The sequence below is a fragment of the Cervus canadensis genome, chromosome 24 (assembly GCF_019320065.1).
Source record: "Cervus canadensis isolate Bull #8, Minnesota chromosome 24, ASM1932006v1, whole genome shotgun sequence".
NCBI lineage: Eukaryota > Metazoa > Chordata > Mammalia > Artiodactyla > Cervidae > Cervus > Cervus canadensis.
This window is the reverse complement of record NC_057409.1, coordinates 1,146,018-1,165,017: the sequence shown is the minus strand read 5'-3', so window position 1 is coordinate 1,165,017 and position 19,000 is coordinate 1,146,018. Positions and strand designations below refer to the sequence as shown.

The 19,000-nt window shown below is 63.2% G+C and overlaps 1 protein-coding gene across 13 annotated transcripts in view; it reads right to left on the bottom strand.

Moving 5' to 3' along the window:
* Positions 1–19,000, bottom strand: part of ARHGEF10L (Rho guanine nucleotide exchange factor 10 like) — a 154,132-nt gene that overhangs the window by 14,331 nt on the left and 120,801 nt on the right. For all 13 annotated transcript variants that reach the window (XM_043444602.1, XM_043444601.1, XM_043444606.1 and 10 more), the window contains one exon: positions 14,327–14,475. In XM_043444602.1, coding sequence (XP_043300537.1) covers positions 14,327–14,475 — 149 coding nt within the window. The remainder of the gene's footprint in view (positions 1–14,326; positions 14,476–19,000) is intronic.

Here is a 19,000-nt window from a genome sequence, read left to right as displayed (position 1 = left end):
CCGACTCCAAGAACGCCAGGCTGCGCTGCAAGCGCAGAGGCCTGGGCCCACGGAAAGCTGCCCCTGCGTGCTGCTGTCGGAATCTAATTAAAAGAGAAGTCAGCAGCGGAAATCCAGGCTCATTTCTCCAGAGGCGTAACAAGTCTGTCTCCAGGCCCAAAGGGCTTTGCCCGAGGCCTGTGCAAACCTGCCAAGTCCAATGGCGAGGCAGGGCGGGGGCGGGGCAGGGATGGGCATGAGCGGCGGCAGCCCCAGCTCCCCCCTCACTCCTCAGGCATCTCTGCCCTGCCCAGGACCCCTCCCCTCCCCAGGAGCCTGCTGGGGGAGGCTGGGTCTGGGTGCGCCGGCTGGGCCTCCTGGGCACACGGGGCAGGGATGGGTGGCACCCTGGGTGGGAGCAGGGGCTCAGTGCTGAGAGGCACGCATCTCATTTTGTTTCCCAAACATGGGGTGTTTGGAGACAGGAGCTCAGAAATCCTTGCCTGGGAGGCAGCCAGGCCATCCACCAAGGCCGGATGAAACGCTACCCACCTGGCACCCCAATTCCAGGCCATGGCTCCCCCTTCTCACCTCTGGACCCCTCCTCTAATTCCTGGCCAGTCTAGGGGGGCCCAGAAGGGGGGTGCTACCTTACCGTCGAAGAGGCCTCTACCCCCCTGGTATCTGAAGAAGGTCCCCCGCCCACCCGCACAACCAGCCCAGGCATGCCCCTCCTCCGGGCCCCAGGAGGCCCAGCGCTTCCTGCCCGCGGGGCCCCTACGTGCCAGGCTATTTACTGGCTGCCTCCCTGTCACCGGGAGCTGCTCTGTTAGGATGAGAGTCTGGACCAGAAGCCCGCACACAGTGGCCCCCGGGCTACACCAGCCTGACACGTTTTGGTGAATCTAGTTTTATTGGAACACGGTCACACCCACATAGAAAAGAATCCATTCAAGTCGGTTGAGAACTCTGCCCTCTGAATACACAACCTCGGTCCTTGTTTAAGGACAAGAAGATCCACAGAGAAACCCTGAACTCTGCTAAGTAGGCTGGGCAGTGGTGGTGATGGGACAGGCACGCTGATTCTGAAATCACGTGGTGTGGCTGAGGCATGCTTTATCACTAGGAGCCAGGGTCAGCAGCAGAGCTGCCCAGCTGGCGGCAGTAGCAAAGAATCTGCCTGCCACGCGGGAGATGCGGGAGACGCGGGCTCGATCCCTGGGTCGGGAAGATCCCCTGAAGGAGGAAAGGCAGCCCACTGCAGTGTTCCTGCCTGGAGAATCCCATGGACAGAGGAGCCCGGCGGGCTGCAGTCCACGGGGTCACAAAGAGTCAGACTCGACTAAGCAACACAGAGGGAGAAGGTAAACAGCAAGAGTCAAGCGTAACGTGAGAGGCGACAGGAGCGCTCTGTGACCCTGGGTTTGAATTAGAGGTATCAGCATGAACGTGAGGTTTTTCCCCTGGCCCTGTGCACTGAAAGCGTCTGGAAGCAGTGACACCCCACCAGCAGTGCGCACACCCCTTCTTGGTTTCTAAATGCCATCCCACGTGAAAGGGAAGCAGCAGGGTGCCTGCAGAAACGGTGACTGGGGCAGGGGAATGCCAGGTGAGCGCAGAGCGTCTTCAGAGGCAGAAAGCAAGAGGGCGACCAGAGAGTGATGGGGAGCGTCCGAAGGAGCCAGGAGCCAGCACAAAGGGCTCCTTATGGCTGAATCGGAGACCATTCGAGCATCAGAAATAGTAACAGTGGTCCTGGATGATAGCTCAGCGGGGCCTTAAAAATAATCTATGCATTTGAAGTGGTAGTCAAGGAGGGCAGTTACGTGGGAGTGAAGGACAATCCTCTTTAAATAAAAGTTTGCAGTGAAAATTCGCGAGGAACAGGGTATTCTCCCATTTTTGCAAGAATTACCCACAGTAGTTACAAAGGGAAGCTGGTACCTTGAGGACAGAGACGTTTGGCAGACCCCACCTCAACCAAGCGACCAAGGATGGGACCAGCCTACAGCCTCCCCGCCTCCCAGCGATGTCACGGAAAGCCCTGCTTCCCTGCAGAGAACCTGGCCAAACGCTCCGACCTCATCAGGACGGAACAGTGGGGGAACTCCAGCTGGTGGGACCTTGAACAAGACACGGGCGTGGATTTCTCCAAAAAGTCACTCTCAGACCACACACACAGGAAAAGGAGGGGAGCTGTCCTGGATTAAAAGGAGACGAGGGCTTCCCTGGGGGCTCGGGAATGAAGAATCTGCCTGCCGACGCAGGAGACACGGGTTCCGTCCTTGATTCGGGAAGGCCCCACATGCCTCAGAGGAACGAAGCCTGTGAGCCTCGACTACCGAGCCCACACGCCCTAGAGCCCGCCGTAACCAGAGACGCCGCCGCAATGAGACGCCCGTGCTGCCGCAAAGAGGAGCCCCCGCTCCCACAGCTAGAGAAAAGCCCACACACAGCAACGAACCCAGTGCAGCCAAAAGTAAACAAACACATGAAGTTATTTAAAAATAAAAGGAGAGAAAGGAGTACGACCATCAGACGCAGCCTGTGATTCCCAGCCGGTGCTGGAGGTGGCGAGGGCAGTGGCTACGAAAGGTACTCTGGGGACAAACCGGGAAAACGGGTCCCTGGGCGGTAGAGTCATGTGAACTTCCTGGGCACGACAATGCTTCTGAAGTTAGGTAAGAAGGCCCTGCTGAAGTATTTAGTGTGGAGGGTAAAGACATCTGCGACTGGCTTCTAAATGATTTAGTCCCAAACGGCGTGTGTGTTTATGTATGATACGGGGTACATGCGTCGGAGCCTACCGTACAGAGTGAAGTAAGTCAGAGAGAGAAAGACAAATGTCGTATATGCAGGCGTGTGGGGTCTAGAAACGTACTGATGGAACTATTTCTAGGGCAGCAGAGGAGACGCAGACACAGAGAATGGACCTGTGGATGCAGCGGTGGAAGGGGAGGTTGAGACGGATTGAGACGTGGGAACACACACTCCCACACGCAAACGAGACGGCCAGTGGGAGTCTGCTGTGGGAGGCGGGTGTGGGGGGGGGCTGAGGCCAGCGCTGGGACCACCCGGAGGGCTGGGATGGCGTGGGAGGAGGGGGAGGTTCCAGGGGAGGGGCGCGTGGACTGCTGAGGCTGATTCACGTTGCTGTGTGGCAGGAATCAGCACGATATTGTAAGGCAATTATCCTTCAATAAAAATTGAAAAATAAAAGCTGTGTGGGGGTTGGGGGAGTTACTCAAAAACAAGAAGGCTGGCAGCTGGACGGGAGGGCCCGGGCGGGGCTGCCTCGCGGCTCCAGCTGTCTCCGGCGGGGTGGCTGGGTCTCCTCTCTCGAGTGTCATGGAGCTGGGAGAACCTGCCTCATGTGCTGGGTGGTTCACGGGACGGACCCGGTGGGCCGTGAGCACCCCACGCCCGGGGCTGCAGGCAGGAGCAGGCGGGCAGCGGGGAGGAAGCCAGGGTCCTACGGCCACCCACGGGGCCGGGCCCCTCGCCCTCTCCCGGTGGCCGCAGACCGCTGCTCGGAGGGTCTCAGGTGAGCCATCCCGCCCCCGACAGGGCTGACACAGCCCAGCCGCCTCCTGCACAATTTATGTGCCTCCAGGTGACGCGTCTGTGCCTGCTTCCATAAATTCCCCGGGTGAGCGGCTCAGCACTCCAACTGGTTAGGGCTGAGACGACGCCGCAGAGCTGGGAAGGGGGCTGGGGCCTCTGGGGGCCGGGAGCTGTGGAGGAAACAGCAGGAGGCCGGCAACGCCACTGCCCGCGGAGCGCCTACTGTATACCAGGCCTTGTCCACGCCACGCGGGGTATTTCATCTTCCCGGAGGTCTTCATCAAAGAAGAGGCAAAGAACCCAGGAGGGGACAGGGTGAGCCCAGGCAACCCGTGGGGCAGGGGCAGGGCGGGGGCGTGGGGCTGCCCCCAGAGACCCTCCTGCCGGCTGCCCCGCAGGGCGTGGGCCTGAAGGGGCCCCGTCCCCCCTCGCCTGGCAGGTTGGGTCATGGGCCCAGAGACCACCCACCAGCAGCTCCCCAACTCGCCTCTGCTCGGGGGGCTTGGTGCCCCTGCAGCCTGGGAGGAGGGCATCACCCTCCACCCTCTCCCAACAGGCAGGTCCGAGGCTCTCAGAAAGCTGTGGGGTCAACGCCGCCAGCCAGGGGACGGCCGGGGATTGGGACCAGAGGTCACGTTCCGAGCCGCTGCACCGAGTGGGCAGAGGTAGTCTCTCAAAAGCAACTAGCACACAACAGCCTCCCTTATCTGTCTTGTTCTTACGACATTTCACTGCTGAAAAAACAAACTGCGGCTGAGTGCCGTTCACAGAGCTGCAGTATTTGGAAAACTCGGGGGGAAAGCCAGGATTCCAACTTAGGGCTACACTTCCCCCGGTATGCCCAGACAGGCCCCAGCTGGAGCACTGGAGTCCAGCTTCTCGTTTGGGCAAAATGGGACAGTGGGTCACCCACTTACAGGACCCCACAGCATACACCTGACCTCCATGGACAGACACCTGTGGGGGGCTCCGTCCAAAGCTGAACACTCTGCTTCTGCAACCTTACCTGGTCAAGACCAAGGGATGCTGTGCCGGGAGGGAGGCTTAAGGCGTGCTCCACCTCTGCCTTTCACCAGCAAGTCCGTTAAAGCCTCTGGGTCTCAGTTCCCTCATCTGTAAAGTGGGGATGAGGCCACTCCTGTCTCACAAGAGACTTCAACACGTTCTGGGGTCTCCTGGCTCAGGGCCACCCCGGGAACCTACAAGGGGTAGAGTGATGGACGACATCCCTGCCCCTAGACCGACAGCCATCCCCAAACCTGTCTTCAACAAGCCATTTTTGAATTAACTGGGCAAAAATTTGGTGTGTTCGGTACATTTTTCTAGAAAGATGATCAATAACTTTTGCCAACATCTCCAAAGAGTCTGTAAACAACCCTCCCCTCCAGAGTTAAAAGTTCCTGCAACGACAGTGCCTTCATCACTAAGTGCATTCGGAGCTGGCTGCAGGCCACCTTTGCCGCCGCGGCCACACCCCGAGCGAGGCCGCAGGAAGAGCCACCAGCAGGGAGGTGGCCCTGCTGCCGCCACACAGCGTTCCGTCTTCATAAACAGAACTGAACGTCAACGTCTGCGATAAATCACAGTGAAAACAAGAAAACAAACGAGACAATGATGCACAAAAACAAACCAAAATCCAGTAACGCAAACTGAATCCCCCGTGCAGTTGGCTGGAGGCCGTCTCAGAGCGTGAGCTACAGACGCTCCTCGCTCCTCGTTAGTCCTACTTAATTTCCTTTTGTTCTCTTCAATTATAGAAGCCGGCGGCGGCGCAGGGGCGGAGGAGGGAGCCAGGGACCAGGTGAAGACCGAGCAGAAGACGCCGCACGTGCTGCTGACACCTGCTGAGCCTGGGTGCCCTCGCCGCCTGCGGGGAGGCGGGACCGCAGAGCCCCCGGTCGGACGGGGAGGCCGAGGGGAGGCGGGACCGCAGAGCCTCCGGTTGGACGGGGAGGCCGAGGGGAGGCGGGACCGCAGAGCCTCCGGTCAGACGGGGAGACCAAACCAGGACTCAGGGGGCGCGACCGTCCTGGAGGCGGCAGGCTGAGCGCACGGCCTGACCCCCCTCTGCTGGGACGTTGCCGCGGCTGGAGCATGTCTGTCACTTGTCTCCTGCCTGTGAGACACAGCGAGGCCAGGGGCGCAGGACCAGGCCTTCGGGGTCTGGGGCCCAGCTGCTCCACCTGCTGCCCCAGTTTCCTCACACTGAGAAGGGGGACAGTGGGTGACCACGGGGTCACAAAGAGCAGACGCGGCTGAGCGACTGAGCGGAACTCCATCAGACGACCACCGCAAAGGTTCCATGGGCTCCTCCTCACTAAGAGCCTGGACCAGCCTCTGGGTGAGTCTCCATCAGCCTCAACCCCCGCGGAGCGGGAGGGGCTGCCTGTCGCCCCGGGACCCCCTCACCACAGCCGCTCCGGGGTTGGGGGGTGGCCAGCCCGTGAGGGTGGGGCGGCTACCGGAGCCCGGAGCGGGCATGAAGTCTGGAGCCGAGGGCCTGGAGCCACCAGGGCAGAGGGGGCCGGGGTGGTCAGGCTGGAGCAGGGTGAGGCGTGAGGAAGCTGTGTTCCAGAAAGGTCCACCATGGAGGCCTGGCTTTGATCCCAGCTCCGAGGGACGGATGGCATTGCTCCCGCCCGCCCTGCCCAAGCCAGACCACACGGCGCTAGTCCAGGCTCCTCTTCACAGGCCCACACTCAGCACCCACGGCACCCGCTCAACCCACGGGCCCCGGCTCAGGACAGCCTGGACCCCAGGGCCCCCGGGCTCGGCGCAGAAGGTGAGCGGGCTTGGCCAGGCAGCGTCCGCCCTCCCGTGTGGGGCGAGGCCCCGGGAATGGTCCTGCCCTCCTGTGCGGGGTGAGGCCCGGGAGGGTCCCGCCTCAGACCAGGAGATCTCTCAGACCTGAGAGATCAGGATGGACCATGACCGAGGAGAAGCCGGACGCGTCCCGACAGGCTAGAAGGGGTGGGCAAGAGGACCAGGGCTTCCCGGGCGGCTTGGTGGGCAGAGAGTCCGCCCGCAATGCAGGAAAGTGCAGGAGATGCGGGTTCCATCCTAGGGTCAGGAAGAGCCCCTGGAGGAGGGCACAGCCCACCACCCCCTGTGACCCTGAGGAGGTTCTGCAGTCACCACAAAACGAAGGCTGAAACCCTCCCTGCCCGTGCTGACTCCTCACCAGGCAGAACTGGGGAGTCTTATGTGCATCTCGATGCTGAGTCCTGAGGCAGGGTCTATAATTCTCCCCATTTTAGAGGTGGGGAAACTGACGCAGTCAGTAGTGGAGCCAGGCTCCCGAACCCACACCAGCCAGCCCGGCTCCCGAACCCACACCGACCCACCGTCTAAGCCCAGTGAGACCACGGCAGGGGCAGCAGGCAACGCCTCTCACGGTCCCCACTGGGCAGAGCTTCCCCCAGCCCCGCGGCCAGGCTCGCTAAGGCCATCACATGCCCGACCATGTTCACCCTCAACTCCGGGCACCAGCCCAACCCTCTGCCCGCGTGATCCCTCCTGCCCGAGCGTCCAGTCTCCACTGTACTAAGGCCCAGCCCGAGGCCTGGCATCCCGCAGGTCCATCCACGGCTCGCTGAGTCTTTGCCAAATCCCAGGGCATTGGACAACTGCTCCTATGGTGTCTCCTCCCCTGATTGTGCAGCAGGGCTCAGCGGGGAGAGTAACCTCGGGGGACCAGGGGTGGACACGGAAGAGCTACGTGGAGGGGGGACAGCCTCTGACAGCCAGAGATGCTGGGGGACAGGGCTCAGAGGGCAGAGAGCCGCCATCCACCCCACTGCCCTCCCGCCCGCCCGCCTCAGGCCCCAGTCTCTTCTCCCGCCATCACCCCCGCCCATCCCGCCTTCCCTCCACCGTCTCCCTGTTCTCCCTCCACGGATTCCTAGAACCTGTTCCCTCGGCCAACAACTTCAAACTATTGTTTTTAAACCATGAAATCCTTCCCTCAACCTGCATCTTTCAGGACAAGGGTAGACTGACTGTTAGAAGAAAGCCCTGAGATCTTGGTGAGAAGAAGGGGAGCTAGACCCCAGCCCCTAAGCCCCCCGAGCCCCGCCGGCATCCTCCAGGTGGGTCCCCACAGCCCCAGACCCGAGGGCAGAGGCCACAACCACGGCCAGGAGCCCCTTCCGACCCCTCGGTGCCCTCCTAGGAAGGAAGCCCCCACAGGGTCACACTCCATCCTCCAAAAGCGGCCTGGAAGGAAGTCCCTCTGAGCATCTAACCTCAGTCCTTCATGCTGCTAGAAAACACTTGCACTCCTTTGGACGTTCTTAGTGTTGGAGCCTCCGGTGAAGTCCCCACAACCTTTAGAAAATCGATTTCTTAAGTTTCACCTGCCAACTTTTAATTAAAGCAAAAAGAACAGGATGACAACAATAAACGATGACAGACACATTAAAAAAAAAAATTAAAACTGCGGAACTGAGACAACTCCGCAGAGCAAGAGGCCCCCTGACCCAAAAGCCTGAGGGGCCTGAACACCAGGGTCCGGGCCTCGGAGGCCCCCGGACGCCCGCGGGCTGAGTGGCTCTTTCCGCCCCTCAAGCCGATTTGCATGCCATTACCCAAAAAGCCCTGCGCCTGAATTTCGCTTTTGCAAATTCCCACCCGTTTCATGTCATAAATAAGATAGGAGACAGAAAACTATTACAGCCCAGTGATGCATTATTCATGCCGCGTCACACTGTTATGATAGATTTACAACAGCTAATACATGCAAACTAAGTTTGGGCAGTAAACGTGAAAATCACGGGTGGGGAAGGTGGGTGGGTGTGGGGATGGGCAGGGAAGTCTGGAGGGTGCTGGTCCAAGAAGCCGGAGAAGTTTCTTTGCTGCCGCGCCTTGGTATCCACAGCCAGCACCCGGGTGCCGGGGAGGCAGACGGACAGGCAGCGCTGGAGCCCCAGGAGGCCGGAGAGCCGGCAGCACGCACGTGGGGAAGCGCCTTCCGCTGGCCGACTGTCCCGCCCACCCGCACCCTCAGATCCACCCCAGACGGAGCCCACCCCCCTGAGAGAGACGCCCTCGGCCTGGGCTCCCTGGCATCCGGTGGCTCAGGCTCTGTGCTTCCGACGCAGGGGGCGCAGGTTCAACCCCAGCTGGGGAAGATCCCACAGGCCACACGGCATGGCCAAAAAAGTTAAAAAAAAAAAAAGGATAAGAAACGTCTGCTGTCTTCACACCCTTCACCGAGCACGCGTCAGCCTGCTCCCGGCCCCAGGAATGTGGCAGGGGGGGGGCTGTGGGAGCCCACCAGATGTGGGCTGGCCCCACGGGGCTCCATCCGGTTAAGCTCCCACTAACCGTCCCCCTAAAGTCAGGCGCTGCGGAGCAGAGGGGCCCGCTGCGGTGCTGCGGCTGCAGGTCACGAGGTGTGACCCAGTGCCCGTGAAAGGGCGGGAGGGGGAGGTCCAGACAGGCTTCTGGGGGGCGGTGGGGGGTCGGAGCCTAATGGGAGAGCCCCACGGGGCGGGAGCCACGCCCGGGCCCAACCTGACACAAGGCGCCCTGCGTTCCGGCACGTTCCGGGCAGGGCCGGGGGAGCCTGTTCTGCTGCAGTGGCCCCCAGGAGGGAGCCGCCAAGGCAGGCACGGGGCAGGTCGGGGGGGACGCAGCCGCCGCTGCCGAGCCCCTCTGCCCTGCGCTGGCGGCCACTGTCGAGCGGGACCCAGCCCTGCCCGCCTGCAGACCCTCTGCCCAGGGCTCCTCCCCAGCGCGTCCAGTGTGGCCTCCCCCACCTGATCCGCTTCCTCTGAGGCCCAACTCTTCCCAGGGCGCTTTCCCAACTGGCCCCAGAACCCCAAGCCTCCTCCCACCCAGATTTTCAACACCTGGCCCCAAAGAACATGTAAGGCAGCGGGCAGCCGCCCTGCCGACCCGCCCTGGGTCAGGGGCGGTTTCGCAAACGCCCAGCAGCCCTGACTGAGAGGCGGGCGCAGCACGCAGCCGTGGGAGCTCTGGGGACAAGATAGGCCATGGGACTTCCCTGGGGCCCAGTGCCTAGGACTCTGCGCTGCCAGTGCAGCGGGCATGGGTTCGATCCCTGGTCAGGGAACTAAGATCCTGCCGAGAAAAAAAACAACAAAAAAAGACCAGGCCCCGCCCTGTCTTCATCTGTTCACGGCCAGGTGGGTGCAGAGAGACAACAGCCATCTGGGAGACGGCTGCAGACGGTGACCAATGCTCTGGGGACAGTGAGGCCGCTGACGTGTGCAGACCCTGACCGGGGGGGAGGTGACAGAGGAGGGGGCCGCCGAGCCGAGGTGGGGGGGGCGGGGGGGGGACGGGAAGGAGCCGCCCGAGGGACAGCCCGCGGGCACGGAGTTCCTGCCCCAGGCAGGGGAAGAGCAAGAGCGCAGGCAGAGGCCTGGCAGGGGAAGGAGCCTGGCACGTTCAGAGGGCGGCAGAGGGGCCAGCTGGGCCTGGAGCGGAGGCCAGAGACCCCCGCCCTCCAGTGGGCATCCCCCTCGGCACAAGGGGCCCTGCCGGCCCCGACCCAGGAAACCCACCCAGGAAACCCACCCGCGGCTCAGGCCCTTCTCCGGCGCCCCGCCCATCACACCTCCACCTTCCCCTGAGCTGGGGAGGGAGACCCCGCCCTGCCCCGCTGCCCCGACCACGCCGGCTGGGTGGAGGGCGCCCCACAAGCTTCAGGCCTCCTGTCCCCATTCTTTTTTTTTTTTTTTAATTAAGATGCAACAGTCATCCCACAGCCCGCTTCCCCTCCAGCGATCAGTTAAAATGAACTCCAGACGACTGGATTAGACTTTGAAGGTGGCAATCGAGATAATGAACACGGAGGATGCGGTGTTGACACAGGCCCTGGTGAGCTACATTATTATTTAACAGGCCTCACCGAGGCCTCCGCGGGGATCAAGGGGCTGAACAAGCAGTTGGGGGGCGAGCAGAGAGCCCAGAGACGGGCGGGCCCCACGCACGGTCACCAGCTCTGCAGGGTCAGGGCGGCCGCGGAGGCCAGCGGGCCTAATGGGGGCGGCAGCCCAGGGCCGCTCCCGGGAGCCCCCCACCCACACAGCCGGGCCTGCCTGAGCCAGTGGCCCCCCCTCCCCACCCCCAAGCCCCCCCCACCACTGTCTCCATCAGGCCCGCTCACCTGCCCCGCCCAGACCTCCCCTGCTCCCGCCCCTCCTCCCTGGTCTGGAAGCCCTCTCTCCTCCCCTGGGCCCCCACAGGGCCTGGGCCTGCCCCCCACGGTTCTTCCCTCCCTGGGCCAGCGTTGACCATCCTGGGCCTGCTCCGAGCTCCTGAAGAGCTGAGACGAGGTCTCACTCCAGTCCACCCTCCAGCCCTCTCTCTGCGCGAAGCCCTGCCAATCAGGACCCCTCCTACCCATCCTCCGTGACTGTTGGCTCAGGGCGCCTGCTACGGGAGCCAGACAGACGCTGGGAAACGAGCAGGTCCATCCTCGGCCCAGAAGATGTGTTGGTGGAAAAAGCAGTAAGAGGTTACAGAAAGACCGAAATAAACTTTTTGGCGAACGCGGCACTTAAACAGATGACACTGCCCGAAACTTACATGCGATAGAGACTGTGGCGGACAGTGTGGCCCAGGGAGACCGCCCCTCTGCCCCCAGCGGCCGACCCGGGGCTTCAGAGCAGACTCAGACGCGGACGCCCGGGCTCCCATCCCACCTCCGCATCCTTCTGGCTGTGTGACTTTGGGCGATCACTGAACCTCTCTGGGCCTCTGTTCACTTACCAGTAAATTACGAACAATAAAAGTACCCAGCTCACAGGGTGGTTTGAGGATTAAGTGGGCTAAGACACGTAAAACGCTTAACCCCAGGCCGGGTCCATGCTAAGCACTCAGTGTGTGTTGGTTATTATTTTACTTCCTGGTGGTGGAGAAATTGCAGAAAGCGCCTCAGTGTTGACAAAATCTCTAAATGAACCCTCCATGTCCTCATTCGGGCCAGAGATGGGCAACCACACCCAGGACCGCCAGGACCCTCCCAGGCCCCCTGGCGTGGAAGATCTCCAGCCCCCACGGGGCTCCTGGTCCTGGGGAAGGGTCTGGCACAACGCCCTTCTAGGCGGAGGCGTGCCCCGCGGTGAGGACGCGCCTGAGCCCTGGGGACCGGGGCAGCCTGGACAGCAGGCCAGCCCAGAGGCCAGTCCTCCGGCCGGGCGCACGGAGCCCCCGGCTGGGTCCGGCGGTCTCTAGCAGCAGCCAGATGGCCGTCCCGGAGCCCAGTGCGGAGGTGGGTCGGCCTCCTCTTCTCTGAGCAGCGGCGGAGCGAGGCTCTATTAAGTATGCATGGCGGTCTCCTCGTTACTGTGTGGAGGATGGTGTGTGCTGAAGGCAAACTGCCCGCCCCGCGCCCCCACAAACTTTTCCATTTCCAGGCTCCCTCTCGCCCTGCCGTGGGGCCTCCTCAGCCACCCCTTCCTCCATCCCGCCTCCCCCCACCCAGGGCCCACCCGATGCCCCCGTGCATGCAGAGCAGGACAAGGGCCACACTGAGCCCTTCTTAAGAGCGGGGGGTCCAAGCTCATCTTAAATCATCGCAGCCTCGCGCTGGAGCGTGTGGCCCCTCCGCCCTGGGGACCGCAGGGCTCCCGGAGCTGAGCTGAGGGCTGGGCAGGACGGTGCGGCCGCTGGCGAGGAGTGGGATCGGGGGAGGGCAGGCAGGGTCACGCCTGGGCCCTGTCCTTCCCTTGGTCCATCTGTCTCAAGCTCCTGGGACAGCTGTCGGCAGAAGGGGGCCTCCCAGCCAACGAAGCGAGGGGATGGCAGACCCGCGATGCGGACACACACCCCACCCCACCCACACCAGCGACTCCAAAGGAGCGGCTTGACTTCCCGAAGAAATCACACATCTGGCGGGAAGGATGCAAGTTAGGCAGTCACAACACTAACGAGGCCCATCCACCAAGGCCCTAAGCTGGGCCCCTGCTGCTGCTGCTGCTAAGTCGCTTCAGTCGTGTCCGACTCTGTGCGACCCCATAGGTGGCAACCCACCAGGCTCCCCCGTCCCTGGGATTCTCCAGGCAAGAACGCTGGAGGGGGCTGCCATTTCCCCAGGCCCAGGAAAAACCCGGGAAGACACTGGGCGTGGCATGGGGACAGCAGGGGTCTGCTTGGGGGGGCTGCAGGGGGTACTCATCCTTCTTCCGCCCAAACGCCTTGAGACCCAAGCCCATCAGTGACCCTGAGCGCCCAGGGAGCCAGCTCCCCCGGTCAGCTTCCTCCCAGAAGGCTGAGGTGAGAGGCCCCGGAAGGCAGTGACGGGGCAGGGCTGGGAAGGGGGTCTGAGGCTGCAGCCAGTCAGGGCCCCCCGTCCCCACCCATCTGCCAGGGAGAAGGAGGACCAGGAAATCCAGAAGCAGAGGAGGGGCGGCCCCTCCCTGGCCCCTCCCAGAGCCCACCCCCTCTGCCAGGCCTGCCCCAGCAGGGAGGCCAAAGGTCCCCGGTGCCACGGTGCAAGCCTATGGGGGGGAGGGCTGTTCAAGCAGCCCCGAAAGGGGGGGGCAGGCCACGTTTCACCGTGAGCCCCCCGACGCTTCTCAAAACCTGATGGCACCTGCACACCCAAACCCTCTGGTTCTGCCCGCGCGCGGCCTCTCACCGCTGTCCAAGGTGCTGGGGGCAAACCCACCCCACCTGCCTTCCCAGCGCCCCGAAGGGCCGCTACCCAAACACCTCCCTGGCCAGGACTGGGGCCCCCGAGCATCATCTCACACAGAGGTGAAGGGACCCCGGGGAAGGGGCAGGAAAACGTGTGTGCTCACAGGGCCAGCACCAGGAGGCTGAGCCGGGAAGGCGCAGATGTGAAGGCTGAGCTTCAAGCTTCAACAGAGGCAGGGAGTCAGCACTGGGACCCTGAGGCTCAACCCGGGTCTCGGGGCTCACCCTCAGCTCCCCGGGCTCAGGGTCTGCATCTGCCAAACCAGGACCTGTCATCCGGGATCCAGCCCAGACTGCCTGGCTGCTGAAGAAGCTGAGGCAGGACCGAGGGGGCGAGGAAGAAGGTCCTTGCAGGAAGGCAGCAGGGTCAGGCTCAGGCTCCCCCGGGGCCTGGTGGCCAAGCTGGTAACCCAAGCAAATCAAGTAACAGGGATCGTCACCAAAATACCCCGCAGGGAGCCAGGCAGCATGGAGCCTGGGCTGCGGCGAAGGGGGTGGGCAGGGCTGCTGGTCACCGACAGGAGAGGGTCCAGGCCGGGCCAGGGAGGACCCCCAGACGAGGCCCGCATAGCAGCGGCCGAGGATCGGGCAGCGCTCACGACGGGATGAGGCAGGAGCCCGGTGCTGGCCGAGCGCCCCTTCCCCGTGGGGTCCACAGTGGCTAAAGAGCCCGGCGCCCCGAGTGCCGGCATCCACACCGGCTGCTCCCTCAGCACAGCCCGGTCCCTGAGTGAGCTGGAGGCAGGAGAGGCAGCCCCAGAGAGCGGGTTTTCAGGCCTCTAGCCAGGGTGTGGCTCCTCACACACTGTGCTCCCTGGGGGCACAGGGACCCCAGCCCCAGCTCCCCAGGGAGCAGCAGACACGACGGAGGAGTGAGCCCACTGCCCAGCAGGGTGGGGACCCTTCCCTCTCGGCAGCCCTGAGGGAGCGTGTCGGGGGAGGCAGGGGGCGGCCACATGGGGATCCCGCCCCCCGTGCAGCCCAGGAAACCCTGACGACCCCGAGACGCCCCTGGGAGCCCAGGGCAGTGCCCGGCAGGGTGTGCGAGGGGTCAGCAGAGGGGACGCCTAGAGACGGCCCCCTGGGGCCACGAGCCACGAGGCAGGGCCGGTACCTGAGTCTGCAAGCTGGTGGCGTCCAGGACGGTGACCCGGGGCCCACAGCTGGCCCACACGGCCTCCTCCAGGCTCAGCAGGGCTCGGACGGGCCCCGGCCCCACTGGCAGGCACGCGGGCGGACTCTCCAGGTCCCAGGGGACGCTTCCTGCAGGGAGAGGAAGCCGGCAGGTCAGCAGGGGGGCGGCGGGCAGCAGACAGGTCGGGCTCCCCAACCTTCGGGAACCAGGCCCCCGGGGGCCCAGCCCGGCTCCAGGCTCCTCCCGGCCCCCGCCCTTGCCCCCCGCCAGCCCCTGCTCCCCTCTGTGGTGCCCCCCGCTCCTCCCTCCTCCTCTCCCCTCTCCCATGCTTTCACCCCACACGCACGCCGACTCACCGGGCCCCGTGCTCAGGGCTACGGAGGCAGAAATAAATCAGACACACACCCTGCCCTCAAGAAAACTCCCCCTGGCCGGCAAGACCAAAAGGTTAATCAACAGTTACCACACAAAGGGCCAGGCCCAAGTGGCCAGGCGGGCACAGACGGCCTTGAGCACCATTAAGAGGGAAAGAACCAGCTCTGCACAGGGGAAATCCAGGAAGGCTTCCCGGAAGAGGCCGCATCCAGACAGCCCTGCCAAGAAGGCAGCATGTGGTGGGAAGTGTCCCGGACTGGGTTCTGTGAGCAGCTCACTATGGACCTCGAGAGTCTCTCTCGCCTTCTCAAGGCCTCAGTCTCCCCATCTGGAGAATGGGGAGAGTGCCACCAACAAGACTCTCTCCGAGGACTTTTCAGAGGCCGTAACTTACTGAGACTGTCCTTGCTTCTCACAGACCTTCTCACCCACTCCAAGGCACTCTGTCACCTCTACTGAGATCTCCAATGACGTTCCTCCTCCAGAGATGCCACCACCCCAGGTGTGGAAGGAGGAAGTCCTCATAGGCCATCGGCCCCCAGCCCACGATCCCTGAAGATGGGCAGATGAAGGGACCTGGCCCAGCGTGGAATGACGCTCTCCTCTGCCCACCCGAGGGATGCTCAGTTCACCCAAGAACAGACCAAGGATTTCCCCTGGCGTGCGAGCAGTGTCCACTGAGACGGGTTTTTCTCTGCAGTCACGCCTGACGCCACACAGAACCCCCCTGGCTGTCCTGTCCTGCCAGGGTGCCAGGTGGGCCCGGAGGGTTGAGCAGGAAGTGGGGCCCACCCCTGAGGGGCGGGCGGTGGAGGGAGGAAGGACGGAGCCTGCCGCTGGGTACCAGGCCCCGGCCCCCCACTGCTCCTCCGCCGGGTCCCTGGAAGGGGTGCAGGGTAGCCCTGGCGCAGGCCGTCCCTCCGAGCCAGCTGCTGGGCGGTGGGACGGGCACCCCTGTCTGCAGAGGAGCCCCCGGACGGCAGAGCAGGTTCCCCCACCACATCCTCCCCTTCTGTGAAACAGGGCCTCCTCTCCCCCTCAGCACCCCCTAAACTTGGAAGACCCCTAGCTCAGCTGAGTCGGGAAACACACATACACACACGCACACCCCGGCACCCCTGCCCGACCAACACACGCCGGGTCCTTCCCAGCGGTGAACGCGGGACGCAGGCTGGGCCGGAGTCCTGGCTGCAGCCTGTCAACCTCTGCAGGTTCTTGGACAAGCGATGCCGCCGCTGGGAACCTCAGTTTCTGGGCTGTAGAGCGGGTGTGATGAGCGCGCCCACGCCTCGCAGATGCAGCCAGGCTCAAAGGAAAGGTGGGGCACGTTTAGCAGAGGGAGAGCGCCGCCGGCTGTCGCCATGTTCTGCTATCCGTGAGCGTGCAGGGCGCTCTCTCCATGAACTGCTTCCTTACCTCTCACCAGCCTGGGGGGAAGATTCTATTCTTTTCCCTCTTTTACAACTGAGAAAACTGAGGCGCAGGGCTGAAAGAACCAGTTCAGACCACGCGGCTGGGCAGGGCCGGCCGCGGGTCAGCCCTGGCCGTTGGCTGTCCCTTGCCTCCAGGCAGCCGCCTGCGCAAGCGTGCGGACCTCACTGGACTCACGCGACGGCAGGGACGCGGGGAGCCCGGGACGTCTGCGCAGACACCCCAGGCGGGGGTGTGCCGGCCAGCCAGGGCCGGAACTCAGCTGACCCTGGTCCCCATTCCTGGCTGCTCTCTCAGGTTCCTAGAGTTTCCAAACATCTCTGAGCCCAGGGCTGGAGTCCAGGAGGGAAGAGGGACCACAGGCGCCCGGGCCTCCACCGCAGACCGTGGCCCCCCCAGGAAACCAGAGCCACAGAAAGGCGGTGCTCTGAGCGCCCCCCAGCGGCCAGAAGCCGGAACGCCCGCCACCCGGGCCGGTGAGGAAGGCAGCGGTCAGACACGCTGGAACCGCGCCCCGACAGCGGACACGCACGCTCTGCCCTGGGAGCAGCATCGCCCCCGAGCCCCCGTACACTCTGCCCCCCAGGAGCAGCGCCTGCCTGGGGGAGGGGAAGCGTCTGATACCCCTGAGGGTCACACGTGTCCTGACCACCCTTCCACTTGCTGGTATCTCCTAAGAGACCTGGCTTCAGGACAAAATGATTAACCGATAAAAAGTAATAACACCAGGGAGGGTCGAGAGGGAGGGGACTTGCATATGTTTACAGCTGATTCACGTTGTTGTCTGGCAGAAACCAACACATTATAGTTTCCAATTAAATTAATTAATCCTCCAATTAAAAATGCTTCTAAAAAAATTTAATAATACCAATATCATTATGTCAAAAAGAACACAGGACAGGAATTCCTCGATTCAGGGGCCCACGGTAGGACCCTGGACAAGAGGCTGTCCCTTGCTGGGACTCCGTTTTCCCGCCTGCACCCCAAGGGGATGGAATTCTGCTGAGTCAAGCCTGGCGCCCCCCTGGGTTTGTCTCAGCTCCCTGCGGTGTCCCTGCTGGCTCGGCTGGTAAAGAATCCGCCTGCGATGTGGGAGAGCTGGGTTCAATCCCTGGGTTGGGAAGGTCCCCTGGAGAAGGGAAAGGCCACCCACTCCAGTATCCTGGCCTGGAGAACTCCATGGACTGCACAGTCCACGGGTCGCAAAGAGTTGGACATGACTGAGCAACTTCACTTTCACTTTCACCCCTCGTGGTCAACGGGGTGACAGATGTCACAAGCAGATCACCCTCTCACCCCAGAGTTCTGACCTCTAAGATTCTTCGCAGCCTCCACAGGCCGCAAGTCTAAGACTTCAGTCGGGATCAGCGGGCACTCTGGGCAGGGCCAGCCCCCTGCCCACCCCAAGCCTTCTGGGGGGTCCACGACCCTCCCCACTCTCCCCGCCCTCCAGCGGCTGTCCATACACAATTCCAGAACAGGCATGCACACCTCCAAAGTCACACCCGCCCCGGCATGACAGCCCATTTGTCTGGACCTGGACCCGCGCTGACGTCTAGTGAATGGAGACCAAGGCCCTGTCACAGCAAAGGCAACTTCGAGAGGCAGGCGTCCCTCCCGCTGCGCACTGCAGGCAGAAAGCCCAGCGGGGTCCTCGGGGGTCTGGGGCCAGAAGGGAGGACACAGACAGAAAGCCACTGAGGTCGAGGGGACCCAAAGGGCGGCCAGTACCCCGGGAGTGATCACAACAGTGACGCTGCTGGTAGGGAGGGAAACGCACGCCTGTCCCCATGCTCCGTGCTGAGCACCTGCGATGCCTGGCCCTGGCGCTCACAGCCACCCTGTGCGGAGGGGTGGGATTCGCGCCCACTTTACAGGTGGGGAAACTGAGGCCCCGAGAGGAGAAACAGGGACAGGTCCAGTCTCTCACAGTGGGGACCCGATCCCGACAGCCTGACCCCCCAGCCCACCCTCACCCATCCCGTCATCGGGCTCCTCCTGACCCCCCAGCCCACCCTCACCCATCCCGTCATCGGGCTCCTCCTGACCCCTCAGCCCCCCTCACCCATCCCGTCATCGGGCTCCTCCTGACCGCTCAGCCCCCCTCACCCATCCCGTCATCGGGCTCCTCCTGACCCCTCAGCCCCCCTCACCCATCCCGTCATCGGGCTCCTCCTGACCCCTCAGCCCCCCTCACCCATCCCGTCATCGGGCTCCTCCTGACCCCTCAGCCCCCCTCACCCACCCCGTCATCTGGCTCCTCTGGGGGGCAGCTGTGGCCCCCGCCCCCAGTGGCTAACCAGGGACATTCCTGCAGCCCCACCAGGCCTGGTCAAGTCCCTGTCTCTGCTCGGAGACAGACCAGGAGGGGGAATGGACAGAGGGCACGCAGGCAGCTCTGCCCAAACCCAGGATGGACAGGGACGGGCTCACCTGGCACCTCATGAACGCGTACCTGCTGAGCGAGTGAAGGAAGGAAGGAAGGAAGGAAGGAACGCAGACAAGCAGAGACCCTGAGGGCCGCAGGCTGCCTGCCACGGCCACACTGCTTGGACCCCGAGGCCCCTCCAGCTCCGACAGCCCCGGGCTCCAGGCGGCCCAGTGACCCGAGAGTCCTCACAGTCATCTCACCACTGCTGGCCGCTTCTCTTCAGTCTCAGCTTCGGGGTCCCGCCCCTTAGAGGGGCTTTGCCAACCAGCCCATCCCGGGCACAGAGGGCCAGGCCCTCACCCAACACCCTGCGCCGCCCCTTGGCACCACCAGCGCCACCTATAACCGTCAGCTTCCTGCGGGCTCGCTCGACTCATCTACAAACCTGTCTTATCTCCCACTGTAAGCCGTGAGGG